Below are 15,991 nucleotides of genomic sequence, written 5' to 3'. Positions count from 1 at the left end.
ATAGCTAATACAGCATAGTATATAACTGCTATACTGTACTTCTGGTAGGAGCTTCAACACCGTAACAAATTTCATTAGGGGTTCAATTGAATAAAATGAACAAAGGTGCAAAGACATGCAACTAAATGGCTTCTGGAACTGAACAATGAGCTATGAGAAGAGGTTAGAGGCATTAAATATGCCAAAGCTAATAGATAAAAGAAGAGGCTATGATCACTACATACAAAATAGTAATGGGAATCAACAAAATTGATAAATAAGGACTCTTGAGACCTGGAACTTCAAGAACAAGAGGTCATAGATTTAAATTAGCTAAACAAAGTTGCCGAGAAAATATTAGAAATTTCACTTTTGCAAACAGTGGTAGATGGTTGGAACAAATAAAGTGGGAAGGTGGTAGAGGCCAAAACCATTAGTAGTTTCAAAGCATTATATGACAGTGCTGGGAAGATGGGACAAAACGAGCAAAACATTCATCATATAACTGCACTTAGGTAATTACACCCTCCCAAGTTTAAACTTATAACCTAGTGATCACCAGTTCATTACCATCCACACGGCTAATGATTCCCTGTAAGAATTTTAATCTTAAGATCGACAAAGGAGTCTGCCAAAGAGTAATGAGCTATCTAAGCTCCTAACCAATTTTACACAATTCCTGGGAGCATTTGTGGCTGGAACAGTTGTGATTTTCTTTACATAAACACTTGGAAACATCAATGAACACACACAATGTCACGAAACAAATGTTATAAAGAGCTCTTACTCTTTGGTGATGTACGTCGAGTAAAAGTCAACATACATCACCAACAACTGCCATGTCACACACACACACACACGTGGCACTTCAGGCCACTGGCTAGGGAAGTTATGCCTCTCGTCACAAAAATCTTTGAGTAGCGGTTTGGACAATAAAAGCCGGGTCACACTGTGGGCTTATGCCTGCACTGTGTACCGAATTAAAATATCTACAGCCAATCCTCTTATTTCTGGCATATTTAATAGATCAACACTTAAATTTATAAAATATTATTTCGTTATCTCTTAAAGGTGTGTTTCATTGTCATTTTAAACTTCAGTCTGTACAGTACTTTAATTTCTGTTCACATTTGTTATGAATGTCTTATGACAGGACACTGAAAATCATCCTGTTATAGAGAGCAAAAATAATGCAATTTGAATTCTTCCTAAGCAATAGATATTGACATTGGTATGAATAAAGTATTTTTGTCATATTTCAAGTTATTTATTGACTACAGTATTTCAATACAAAATTAGTTTTATCTACCTATTTGTTGTCCTGTTTACAAGATTCTGGCATCATGCCATATGCAAGATGTCTAAAGTAATATACTATAAAAACTTAAATAATTATATACATTTTAAACTATCTTATTTCCATTACCAATTACAAAGTAGATACACTATATATTAGCATCTTGAATGATTAAACCATTTGACTATTCCGAGCCACAGATGACGATAAATAGTCTTCCAGGCTTAATGCTTTCTTTTGATAATTAAAAAAATATATATATACTGTAAGTGCAATGCAAGTCTTCTTTATTTCACCGAGATACTAACTTGTCAATTAAATGTAACTCCCAATAACCTAGGTAAAACTTGCCTTTTATACCCCAAACTGGAAATGTACTACCAAATTCAAGATATACTATGCCTATTCTATAGGCATAGTATATACACTAGCTCAATCTAGAAATCCAACATTCTGCTTTTAACTCATTTTGTATGCATGTACTTTTACCTAAATCAAACAAAAAATATAACTTAGAAGAAACTACAATATACAAGAAAGTCTGCTACAAATACTACATTGAAAAATCAAACTCTACATAAACACACATAATAAATAACATTTAACCAGGTACTATTTCTTAATTCCCATTATAACATTAAAGACAAAATTAACAAGAGAAACCAGGCTTAACTATTATTTTCATAAGGCATAAGATCTAGCCCCCAAGTTAGATCCGTGTGATATTGTGATGAAAGCTTTCAGCTAACGAGGGTTTGCCTGTCGACTAGCTTCCGGAAAATACCATTTTTCTGCATCAACTCCGTATAGGAGCCCACTTCACTAATGGCCCCTTCATGTAACACTGCTATTTGGTCTGCATTCCTGTGAAAAAAAGACTATGTTATTCATACTTTAAAGAAAGGAGTACATACTACAATAAATATTTATCTTAAAAGTGCAGTGCATATATTATCTTTGAGGAATTATTTCCTGTGACAGTTCCCATTTCTAAGGTGGTGTTTCTGTGGCCAGTTTCAAGAGCTCTTTTGCTCTTGTAGCCCAGCCTGAGGCTAAATTTTCCTGGTGGCAAACATTCTTGCTGACAATGAAGTGCAGGCCCACATACCCATCAGAAGACAGCTGATATATCACTTCCTGCAGAAACCTCTTTAGTTCCATCTTGAAAACTTAACATTTGTTCAGGCACTATTGATTATATTTGTTGAAAAAAAAATGTTTTGAATTGCCACGAGTCTCCAAATGTTATCTAAACTTGTTCCATTAATTTTTCACCTACATTTAATTTTTCACAGCGTATTGATATTGTACTAATTATTATTCCCAATATTGCCTGCATTTTGTAAAGAAACATTACTGTACGTTATACTGTACATCTAAACTATTATCATTACCTGATCGTTGAAAGCCTGTGGGCAATGGTAATGACTGTACGTCCATGCATAAGGCGTTCCAAGGCTTCTTGCACCAGGCTCTCGCTTTCAGAATCCAACGCACTGTACAAAATGGACAGATAAATATTTGTTAAAATTCATTCACTGCAACTAGCACTAGCCGATATATTTTTATTTCTCTTTGGAAGAAAGAATTGGTTACTGTAAGTTGAAGATAGACAAGAGGGATGAGGAGAGGGTGTGAAGGATGTATCTAGTCTAGAGTGAAGTGGCATCACTGATAATAAGCTTATAGATTTATACCACAACCCTTAAGGGGCTTGAGAGTTCTTGTAGGTACAACTGTAGAACCCATCAGATATAATTTTGTCCAAAATTCTGTATAACATTTATTATATTGGACCATACTGTAATCGAAATAATCTTTTCACCTACTTTATACTTTCATTAGATGGAGAACCCAGTGGTGGCCAGAGCGATCCATCACCAAGGATTCTCCCACAGGTCTACCTCACACACACCCTACCCATCTCTACCAACACACACCCCTTCTCACCTTCTCCACACACCATTCACATCTCCATTCACATCTCCACCCACACACACCCTCCCCCATCCCTGCCCCTATAAACACACCTTTCCTGTCATTCCCCCACCCCACACACACACACATTTGTCACCCCCCCCTCACTGTAATCACTGACTACACACGGTCTTTATAACTTTAAACATCTTTACATCATAGCCATGTTATCCCCCATACACTGCCACCTTCTCAATATATGAATAAACTAATATTTGAACAATCACTAGTATCTACAGAATCATGGCAGAACATAATATTCACAGGCTTCATGAAGGGAGGGTGCATAGAAACCTACTCCCCTTCAAGAATGTTGATCTCATACATGTATGGGACCAACCCAGACCACCTGACACTATTTACAATCGCTAATCACTATGCAAAATTGTGTAAAGCTAGCCCCAAGCATCAGGCTTCCAACTTGTTATAGTTCTGATAGCAGATTTTTGCTGGGTGATGATGGGCTTCAGGTAATTTGCAGTGGTTGAACCCTGCACACAGATACTGTATGTTAAATAAGGATAGATTAGCAAGTAGTAGTGTATAGTGAAAGGAGTGCAGAGTGGGGTACATAATGTTTGATTTCAGAGAGTATGGATAGGCAGATAGACATTATATTTTTCAGATAGAGATAGATGGGACAAGGAGGCATATGCCTGGAGAGAGTAGTACAGTTGTATAGAAAGAGCAGGTTAAAAATACTAAGATATATTATTGAAAAAATTACAATTTGGCCTCTCCTCACTCAAAAAAGGCCAGTTAAAAATTCTTTAATAAGGAACTGTTAGATAGGATGAAAAGTGGCAAGTGCAGTTGATAAGGAAAATTAAGTAGATTTTATGGATAGAAGGTGAAAGAGGTAAGAAAGCGAGAATACTAAGAGAGTAAAAGGTACAGTACATGAAAAGATTAATAGACCAGAAAACACTGAGCAAATGAGCAGTGAGGAAAATTTAAAATATATTCAGAAAACAGCATGTTCTTTTGGAAAGAATGAAGGAGAGCAGAGAGACTGGTGGATAGGTAAATGTTAATGTGAAAGACAGATGCGAGAGAATGTTAAATGGTGAAGAGATTATAATAAGGTGGAGAAAATATTTTGAAGGGTTCATAGAGGAAAGCGATGTTAGAGATGCCAATGTAAACATTTTGGATTTTATGATGCGAGAAAAGTGGAAATTTATATGACAGCCGATATATCTATTGAAAAGGCAAGGACAATGATGAAGCTTATATAGTAGTATTGGAAAGCTGCTGGCACTGATGAGATTAATGCAGAAATTATTTAATGTTGCAGAGAAAAAGGAATAGAATTTCTGTAAATTATAAAGAAAAGTGTATAAAGAATACACACCTAAGCTGGGTGTAAAGAATTTGACAAGAGGTCTTGACAAGAGGTCACGGGCTAGTGGTACTGCACTAAAGGATTGGTAAAGAGCTGCAAGAGTTACACTGTATAAAAATACAAGAGAATGTAGCAAGTTTAAGAATGATGAAACTAAGCACCACATACTATACCTCGTGGCCTCATCTAGCAATAAGATACGTGGGTTACTGATCAAGGCACGAGCTATTGCAATCCTCTGCTTCTGCCCACCCGACAGCATTATGCCCCGTTCACCAACAACTGTATCAAAGCCTTCTGGGAAGGAGTTGATAAATGAGAGAGCATTGGCTTCCTTTGCAGCAGTGACAATATCCTCATTTGTGATGGCTGCAGGATCCTGAGCACCATACAACAGGTTTTCATGAATAGTTGTAGAAAACAGCACTGGCTCCTGTTTAGGCATAAATGTTCAATTAAAGCCCAAATAGTATATATAAAACCTCAACAGTTACATAATTTACCTCAAGGTGGCACAAAAGCATGTAAAATTTTCTATAAGAAATTCAGAAGTACACAACAATCCAGAATATGGCATGGTTGTATGAGAAAATATCTAATGTCAGAACTTAACAAGCAAGTGGGGAAAAAGGCAGAATTTCCCAATTCTGTTTAACAAGATTTGACAAAATCTGCTTTATTTGTATATACTTTCCAGTTATATACAAATGGTTTCTCATATCCACCCTTTAATTCTGGTGCTATTAATGTAATTTTGATACAATAGAAATGACAAATTACTATACAGTATTTATAATATTACTGCACAACTTTTGTAGCATTTTAGTTACTTGCCATCAACCTACAGGTATTACCGAAAATTATATGCAAATTTATTAATACGCTACATGAATTACATTATTTTGGACACACCAAATTCATCATCATCATTCAAGCATCAAACTGATATCAACTAAACGAGATTCCATCATTAATATCTTTTCCCACTTTTATAGGGTAGAAAATTTGTTTTTTGACGACCAAAGATTAATACAGAAAAGAGGGTCACAGATGTTCAAATGCTTTCAGGTTTCAATACTTCCCAAAGTCTATGTTATCACCGATCTAGTACCATCACAACAAGCATATCATCTACAGTAGTATCCCAGTCATTTATTTACACTGCCATGTACAAAATATAAATTTTTCATTCTTAACAATCTACCTGTACTTCTCAGCTTTATTCTTTGTTATTCCCCATATTTTGTTCTCATCCATAATGGTTCCCTTGCACGCACACACACACACACATTCACCAAACATACCAATCTCCTTGGTCTTCCTCTAATTCTAATGCCATCAAAATCAGCTAAAGGTTTAAAAGTAGAACAATAAATATATATATAACATTTTTACCTGACTAACAGAACCAATTACTGTATGCAACCATGATGGATCCAGCTGAGTTAACGGTACATCATCAATTGTAATCTCCCCACTTAGTGGGTCATATAAGCGCAAGAGCAAGGATCCAATGGTGCTTTTGCCAGATCCACTGGCACCTACAACAGCAACTACTGAACCTGAGGAAAAACAAAAAAATTTAAGCAAAAGTAAAGCAACTGTGGTGAAGAGAATTATTTTTTTATCTATAGGTTCCAGATTCAATTTCCACCCAGGACAGACACTTTTGAATGGTTCCTTACACCTGATGCCTCTGTTCACCTAGCAGTAAATAGGCACATGGAAGTTCTTTAACTCCTGTGAAGGGTCAGCCACTGGCCCAGGGGGTCGTCAATAACACTAATAGGTTTCCTGTCCCTGACAATGAAAAACTCCCATGTGTCACAGAATTGTTCAGTTATCAAATATGACGCTGCATTAGACTTGCACTAATTGTTCAGCTGGCCGTTAATACTAATAGCTCTGGACATCCACTCAATGCCAACTCATTTTCCAAGTAGAATGCCAGATATAGCTGAACTCCCTCTCTCTTCCCGAGCTATTGCTACCTTAAAATTGACAAGTTTCTATTTTTTTCATTATCAATACCCTCTGCAGTGAGGCAGATAACAGAAGGTTTCTTATTACAACTCGAGATGTTGCTCATCTTATTGACTGCACCAAACTAGCTCAGTAAGATGCTAAATAAAACATTTAAAGCAATGATTATTTCTTACCGGATGGCACAGAAAGACTGAGGTTCTTAAATATTACAGCTTCAGGCCTTGTTGAATATGCAAAGTTGACATTTGTAAAATTGATGTCACCCCTAAAACCATCCAAAGGTAGAGATATACCTGTAAGACAAGAAATTTTGTTTATTATTGAATTAAATAGGAAATTTGCATTGCAATGATCATAACTAATCAATTAATAATGTTTTTAAATGTGCATAAGACTATTGAATTCTGAAATAAGTGAATGCAAGACTTCTAAAATAACAAAAAATAATTTGACTGCAGACAAAAAGCTTCTATACATAAAGTGCTTCCTCAGGCGCTGTTCAACTTTTTCCAGGACATAAATTCATAAGTGTAATGTTCACACCCCTACTACAGAGATCTTTCAAACAGAATGGAGAAAGAGACATTGGATAATTCTTAATCTGGACAAGAATGGCCATCAAAAGGCTCATTAAACCACTTTGTACTCAAAAGGCCTCCAGCAGATATCAAGTTCAATATTGTTCTACTAAACTGCTAGTTGGTTACATGACCACTGCTCCAAACGTCCACCAGGATGTCACTAACAAAATTGTCATGAGGGGCACGTGGGAATTTCACCTCACAGAGCAAGTTGCGAGAAAACAGGTGGCACGAGAACCAAAAGTCAGCGAGCCACCAAACATAGCCCTAGACTCGCTGTGAAATGGGAAAACAGTCTCATCAGGCAAAGAAGGGGGAACAAGCTCAACATCTCCAATCCAAACCTCAAAAATATCAGCTACCAATGTCTATTCAGCTGTTCCTCCACAACAGAAAACTAATGGTCTTTAGGGAGGCTGCAACCAGCAGAACTGGCTCGGAAACCACGTACCGAGATGATCAAGTCAAGACAGACCCCTCTGTCTGAAACAATTGGGAAAACTCACACAGACTTAAAAGTACAATATAGAACACTAAGACCTAAATATCTTCATTGGGATGGCAGCACAAGCTCCACAACAATGAATGCAGGTGACCATACGCACCTATAGTGCTGCCTGGAAAAAATGAATATATAAATATAAATAAATACAAAAATATAAACGAAATATAAATACGCAGACAGTATGGTTTTCGAACAGAAAGATCCTGTGTAACAAATCTAATTAGTTTTATGAAAGAGCCTCAGATTCTACAGGAAAGAGATGGTTAGGCTGACTGTATTTGGATCTTAAGAAGGCTTCTGACAGTCCCACACAAAGAGGTTCTTCAAGAAATTGGATCATACTGGAGGAGTGACAGGGTAGACATGGGTGAAAAATGTTTGACAGACAGAAAAATGAGGGCAGTAATCAGAGACAATGTATTAGACTGGAAAAATGTTACTAGAGGAGTATTACAGAGTTCAGTTCTTGCACTAGTAATGTTCATCATCAATATAAATACTTTACCGGAAGGAATACAGAATTACGAGAGCATGTTAACTGATGATGCTAAGCTACTAGGAAAAATAAGAGATTTGGACAATTGTCTTGCTCAAAAATAAATTGAAGTTTTCCTTTGCAAACAGTGGTAGAGGTTTGGCACGAGTTAAGTGAAGGTGGTGGATGATAAAATCAGTAGTTTCAAAGCATCATATGCCAAAGAGTAGTAGGAAGATGGGACACCTTGAGCATAGCTCTCATCCTGTAATTACACTTGGGGAAATTACACTTGGGTAATTATATATCCCCCTACCTTTACACAATTTAAATCCAAGTAAGGTATGGATGTAATGGACAACTTTGCCATGACCAGGAACATAACCATATTTTTAACATATGTTAGCACATCATTTTAAAGGAGCAAGTGTACAAAAAATACCTCCATGTGTTGGAATTTTTGGTATTCGGTCCATTAAACCGAATAATCTTGTGGATGCCCCAAGACCACGATTCATTTCCGAGTAGAATGAAGAAATTCCGCCAAGAGCAATGCCAACATATGCTGCATACAGGAGGAATGATGAAAGTTGTCCAATGGTGAGGGAAGATTCAGAGACCAAACCTCCTCCATAGTAAAGGACAGATAAAATGATGACGTTTCCACTCAGTCCAGTCTGAAATATTTATTACTATATATATATATACAGAACATGAAATTAGCATTAAGTATTTTAGAAAGCTTATTTGACCAAAAAATCCATGTCAATCAAATTTAGTACTACTCTACTATATTATAGTCCCTGCAAAACAAGGTGAGGGGGGAATTGAGCTGGGTACCCATCTTCTCAAAATCATCACCACAAAAGGCACAGCTGGTCTCAGAAGTGAGGCCCATAGCTGCCCAGACACCAGAAAACAAAGGCAGCCTTGTATGGTTGTGTGAAACCATTTGGGAAATAAATGATGTTTTTAATAATATATAGTCACCTGGTACAGTATCTCCAAAAGGCAAAGAACCTCCATGCTTAGAGGTTAGACAGGTTTTTGCTTATTTAAGGCAAGTCAACAATCTTATGAGTACAGGAGATATGTTTTTAATGCATTTCTGCTGGGTTATACTCATGCTACACACACTGGAGAAAATTTTACCTAGTCCAGAATGACCGACAGAAACCACATTCCAAACACTCCACAAGCATCCTGTAACTCCACTTACATAGTTATTAATAAAACAAAAAATAAAGCTACTAATTACCAGTCCAAAGAAAATTGCTCTTGCAAGAGATTCTTTGTATGTCATATGAAGAACACTGTCAATATTACTGTCATATGTCTTCATTTCACGAGGCTCTTGTGCAAATGATCTTACTGTACGAATGTTGGCAATTCTTTCTTCTGCGACTTGTGTCGATTGTGCAAGGGTGTCCTTAAATCAAAGAAATTTGTATACATACAGTACTACAGAATAAATAAAGTAAGTTTATTTCACAGGCACAAGAATTATACTTTGACTTTTCTTTACAATTTATTTATATGCCTACAAAATGATTATGGTGACCATAATAACTACAAGTATTTTGAGCATTTCACATACAATATATACTGTAAAATAATTTCCTTAATACTGTACTTGAAGTTTTATTATTTAAGTACAATAGTCCAATAAAATTGGAATGCTATTTCTTACAAGTTTTATTTACTAAGTGTCTACAGAATTATTTAGTACTTAAATATTCCTTTCAGTTAAAGGAATATTAGTTAATTGTAATATTAGTTACTCAGTAATAATCATTACTTATTTAAGAGTAATATTATTATTACTAAATATTAAATTAATATTTGTTATAGTTAAGAATGATGGATCTCCACTGAAAAAATAATTTCCTAATTGCCAAATTTGTATTTTTCATCCATATATAATATAATTCATGAAAAAAGAATGATTCTAACCTGCACATGTTTAGTAATGTTGCGCACATAGCGACCATACCACACTGCCATGAGGGCCACAGGAGGAACAATGCTCAGTCCCACTACGGCCAATTCAGTCGACATATAGAACTGAAAAAAATTCAAATGTTCCAAACAATAACGATAAAAACAATCTGACAAATACACTAAAACATATATTTATATTTCAGGTATGTAATACATAGTATATCCACCTTTCAATATACAAACCACAGAACATAATCAAATTCAAACTCTCTATGCATCTATTCTGAACCGGTCTACTTCATAGCCCCTTTAAACAATGGGGCACTTTTCCCCATGGACAAGATGAGACACAGCTAGGCAATTGTAAACATTTACTGCCCATCTTGGCAAGTGACAATGAGGAAAAGCAAACACTGGAGCTCAGCTCAATTTAAGTTAGCCCACTTGGCCTTTACCCAGCCTACCAGACATTTAGCCTGGCTCCGTTCTTACACAGGGGAGCGTACAACTAAAAGAACTGGTAGGTAGCGAGATGGCAGAGCTGACCAACTCGTAGTTAGTGAAGAGTACTCTGTTGGTAGTCACTTGTATTGGCAAGGAAGGCTTGGAACGGGGGTTTGAATTTATATGAATGAATCTTCAAGAGGTCATTTGCAGCTGGACTGAATGTTCTCCAGTTTTCTGAAGCATCAGTGGTCTTGTAGGGACCCACTGAAAAGCTCTGCATATTGCCTGACTGCAAGATTGTCTAAAGAACACAACAAATTGTACCTTAGAGAGCAGCCAAGTAGGATAACATATACTAGTTAACAACTATGGAATGGATAACTTTAAAAAGTGTCCATGATAAGCAATTAAAAAAAAAGTATGAAATAAAGTTTAGTAATATATTACTGAATTGTTAATTTAACACTTTGACTAACTAATTGAAAGGCAATATATTTTTATGGGATAACGACAATAGTGGAGGCTGCTTTAGTTAAACAGGGATGGAGGTTATAGGTGGTTGACTCCATAGTTTTGCATGGTGTAAGCTCAATAACATTCAACAAGTGCAAAATATTTTCTGCATATATACTATTATAACTCAACTGCATGAAAGGTAGGTATGACGATATTCATTTGAGACAGCAAGAGGAATTACACATCTAAACTTCTTGCATTCCAGTAGCCATCACGCAAAAAATGTCTTATTTCTGTATATATTTTCTGAAGACAAACACAGCCAAGGATAGAACTTACCATCATCCCAACTCCAGCTAATGCCATGACACTGGACCTCAGACCATCAGAGATGTTCATAGTAACTGACTGAGATACCACAGCTGTATCAGCTGACAGGCGGTTTATGAGTTCCCCCGTTTTATTTGTATCAAAGAAAGCAACCTCTTGTTTCATGATTGAAGAAAAAACTGATGATCGAAGAGCACGTGTTATACGTTGGCCTGAAACATTTGACTTCTAAATATTTCTTCACTAACAATTTTACTAATCTTAAATTTCCCCTAATAAATACTACTGAAACCTTAAAAATTATGTACCATATAAAAACATGACAGCTAGCATAAACCGGGTAGTATGAGAGGTACATGGATGGGGGGGGGGGGGGGGTTTGCAATGATTACAGGTACTGTACTATACAGTATATAAAAAAATAAAAAATAAAAAGAGCGAGTCGAGGGAATGTAATTAGGACAGACTAGACAACTGAAGAAATTAAGAAAGTGGTAGAGGAGGCAGATGCGGTGGTTTAGGCAGCGATGGTGGAAAAGGAGAGAGAAGTTGGTGGTAGTGGCAAAAGGAACGGGAAGGAGAAGGCGGACAATATTACAGAGCGGCCCTATAGCCCTGACATCATAGATTTACTGACGAAAGCAAGCTCTGGCTAATAAACCAATCTTTAAACTTGTAAAACTATATTGACCATCAGGTGGTAAGCCCAGTACACAATCCTAGGGTCACACAGCCAACCCATCACAAATACTTCCCGACTCAAAGGCGTTATAAAAAAAAATACAAATAGCGGAATCTACTATGAAATCACTAACCATATCCTCTGAATTTTTATAATAATAATAATAATAATAATAATAATATTAAAGTATAGTGAAAGTGGTGGAAGAATGGAAGGAGTGCAAATAAAAGCAGAATGAACAGCTCAGAAAGGCATAGGCTTTCAGGATACTATGGCATAGCAAGTTTTATATGAAATAGGTTATGTAGATAAGACTAAATATATATACTGTACAAGCATGTCCAATAGATTTTTTTAACAGTATTCTTTTAAAATATAATGGTCTACAAAACTATGCATCATACTGCCAACTAAATTTAACTGGGAATGAGAAAATATAATGACCTATAGCATTTCCTTTCGTGTATATGCCCATCAACATGACCAATTACCAGTTTACATTACTGTACCTGCTACATTCATGAGGTACACCCGGCCAAAATTGGCAGCAGCACCAACCAGAAAGACACCACTTAAAGCTAGGCACACGTGCTGTAAGTTCTGCTTCATCACTAGGGTATCAGCTGTATAAATTACATCAATAACATGGCCAAGAGCAAAAGGTATAGCCATTGTTATTGTACTTGATATTGTCAGAAGTCCAATGGCACCTACAAGATATAATTTATGATAAATATGAATTCATCACACAACATATAATCTACATGCTATATAGTTCAGTATGTTCAGTTGTTCACTACATATAAAGCTACTAAGCCTACTATACATATAAAGTATACTGTAGTACCTCTACAAATTATTTTAAACAATAGTAATAGGCATCCATCAGGAATACTGTATAGGAATATTATATCATTTGTTTGAGAGAGATTTAATAAAAGGTGTAGTAGTGTTATTATTATTAATTGGTTCTTTTGTTAGTTATATTTTAAATATTCCAAGATTAAATGGTAATTTAAAACCCAACAAAAAGTATAAATCACCTACATGCCAAAGTCCATCTCTCTGGTTTTGCAAGTGTAAATAACCTTTTAACTTCTGAAGTACTTAAATTCTGAAACTTAGTAGAGGGATCTAAAACTTGAGTTTGACTAGCTGATAAATGCATAGAGGTGTCTGCAACACCTCTCCCACTTCTGCTGTGTTGACATCTTTTACCTAAATTACAGAAAAAATGGTTGAAATTTTAAATCATTACAATACCAATTGTAAAATTAGCATTAAGACATGTAACTGCAAGATATAATTAAGCTAAATAAAATATGAACAATTACTATTCATACACGCATATATATGCAAGTTTATGCAGTTCAATTCCTAATATAATTACTGTACTGTACATTATTAACATACATTTATTAAAATTAAATGTACAGTAGTGATAAATGTGTAAAATAAAATCCTCTTTACCACACTCACCCGAGACATTGGGGGATCCGATACCCTGAAAATACTGTTCATGAAGATGTGATGTTCTTTTTGACCCTACTGTACCACTGCTACTTCTTAGGAGTTGCACCCATACCTATTAAGCAGTTGACAAGGAGTTTAGATTAACACCAACTTCACAAACATCAACCTTGGTTATAATATTATACAGTAAATATGGTTCATTTCTATCCTATTAATAATCATCATTTATTGCTCTACAGAACGTTACCTCCATATATCATTTGCTTTATACTCGGGATGATGCACCTAGCAACATTCAAAGAAGTAAAAGGGTCTAAATGAGAGCGTACCTTACATTATATCTTGTGGAAACTTCATGTAGGTACCATTGCTAAATCACAATAATAATGAACTTCATTTCATCTGGGCAACTGCAGTTAAATGTAACTAAAGGGCTAAACATCATCACAATGTAAAACAACATAAATTGTTTAAAAGAGCACAGAAATTGGATAATCCTAAAAGAAAAGGAGTAAATGTTGTGTAACAGTCCACGTGACAGTGGTAAAGCACTCTCACGGTGTTTTGTGAGCACTTTCGCCTGGGTTCGTATCCAGGCCGGGGAGGATTGACTGGGCGCCAATCCTTACCTGTAGCCTTTGTTCACCCAGCAGTATTTGATGGGGTACCTGGTTAAATGATTTGGCAGGTCATATTGTGGGGGAAATTAGGATTAAGGACCTGCCCAAAACACTATGCGTGCTAGTGGCTTTACAAGAATGTAAGAACTCTTGTACATATATGTATATATATATATATAAAAAGTGTACTGTATATGGAAAACATTCTTGGTTGTTATGAGGTACTATTTTAAGATGATGTTTGACTACTGCTGATATATGGCTACACATACTTGATCCTAGTGCCAAGTTTTAAAGGCCTGAGGACCCAGGCAAACATGCCAGCATTGGGAAACATTTAAGCATCTAGATATAAGGCAAGTATCATAGTGAAGAATCACTTTTATTCATTGAACTCCAGCCAAGCATTACAGTAAAAAATATATAAAAATAAATATAAATAAATAAAACTATATCCATGTTAATATTACAAAAATATGTCAAACTTTACCCCCAAACTACCACCTCGCAAGCCTGGAAGCCAGCTTTGACGAAAAGCCAGCAACACACTTGGATCCAAGGCCGCCAACGGGACTTGTGCGCCACGACATGTTATGGCTGCTAACACTCCTGACATCTCCAGTCCTGAAAAGAAAAACCATGAATGAATAAAGTTTTATTACATCATTTTGACTACCGAAGTGTAGTTGGTTAAAAAATCACAACGTGAAAAAGTTTGACCAACAAGTCCCATCGTACAAGGAGTTTGTCAACGGATTTTAAAAACCAATCTAATCTTGCTTAACCTAACCTAAACCAACCTACCATAATCTGCCCAAAACGCTACGAATGTTAGTGGTTTTCGAAGTATGTAAGAACACCAATTTTATGTACTCTCACAAACCCAAAGTACTTTCTTGTATATAAACAATTAAATGACTAAATCTCATCCAGGCCTAACACAGTCTCATATGATTTTGATAATTAGATAACAATATTGAAAGGCTTGTGAACATTTTTACCACATAACCCCCACAAGGGTGTCGTATTGATACGGTATTCACAGTTGTCTGACTGGTGTTCACAGATGTTCAGAAGTATATATGTTCAGGACTATCATTAGTGCCTACAGATGTACAACTGTGCCCATACGTGTTCACTGCTGTCCATACCGGTAAGTGATTATGAATGTTAACGTACATTGACAGGTGTTTGTCCATGGATACTCAAATGTGTCACAAGTGCTCACAATATGCCAAGACTATCGTACAGATGTCCACAGGTGCTCACGTGTGTTTATTCTATCTCACAGACGTCCAACGGGTTCTCAAATTATTTGAGAGCCTCACAGATGTCCAGAGCGCCTCACAGATGTCCAGGGAAGCACACAGTCACGCGAGCACCTGGCAGGTGTTTCCCCAGAGGTGGACAGGTGTTGAACTGTTGACAGCACACACAGCTGTGGCCAGGTGTGGGCTGCCAGCCAGCAAGTGCACACCACCACCTCCACGCTCACTTTCTCTCACGACACTCATAAAACTCATCTAATCTCACTACATCTCATAATATACACAGTAATTATAACATATTGTTGTTGTTGATTTACGGGCGATTATAACATATTGTTTAACATACGAGCTCTTGATAATAGCGTTTGTGACTACTCAAAATTGTTGTGATATTTATATTTATAATGCCTCGCATGAGTAAGTATTTTTTTTTAATTTATTCATAAAACAGGATAACACTGATGAGTTGAAAAAATATATATCGAATGTGTTTCTTGTTACAAGTAATTTATTTGATTCAACAATAAATGAAAACCTTAGAGAATATACATGCTAGAGGAAGCATCGCCTGTGTTATGAGGCGACGGCCTTGAGGCACACATGTGGCTGATCACGTGACTGATGGCAAG

At 36.2% G+C, this 15,991-nt stretch overlaps 1 protein-coding gene across 3 annotated transcripts; it reads right to left on the bottom strand.

The window, feature by feature from the left end:
* Positions 1–1,224: 1,224 nt before the first annotated feature.
* Positions 1,225–15,629, bottom strand: LOC123746861 (ATP-binding cassette sub-family B member 10, mitochondrial). 3 transcript variants are annotated; one of them, XM_045728698.2, is made up of 14 exons: positions 15,274–15,629; positions 14,585–14,718; positions 13,481–13,586; positions 13,049–13,219; positions 12,511–12,711; positions 11,329–11,531; positions 10,099–10,209; positions 9,404–9,574; positions 8,588–8,822; positions 6,758–6,877; positions 5,994–6,160; positions 4,772–5,031; positions 2,671–2,772; positions 1,225–2,140 (listed from the first exon to the last, which is right to left on the bottom strand). In XM_045728698.2, exons 2-14 carry the CDS (start codon positions 14,708–14,710, stop codon positions 2,017–2,019), a joined length of 2,097 nt encoding a protein of 698 aa, XP_045584654.2. In that variant the 5' UTR covers positions 14,711–14,718; positions 15,274–15,629; the 3' UTR covers positions 1,225–2,016. The 3 variants fall into 3 exon arrangements, with proteins under 3 accessions (XP_045584654.2, XP_045584653.2, XP_045584652.2); XM_045728697.2 differs by having other exon boundaries at positions 15,323–15,629; XM_045728696.2 differs by having other exon boundaries at positions 15,364–15,627.
* Between the last annotated feature and the right edge of the window lie 362 nt (positions 15,630–15,991).

The sequence above is a fragment of the Procambarus clarkii genome, chromosome 93, assembly GCF_040958095.1.
Source record: "Procambarus clarkii isolate CNS0578487 chromosome 93, FALCON_Pclarkii_2.0, whole genome shotgun sequence".
NCBI lineage: Eukaryota > Metazoa > Arthropoda > Malacostraca > Decapoda > Cambaridae > Procambarus > Procambarus clarkii.
This window is presented reverse-complemented; position numbering and strand designations above follow the sequence as displayed.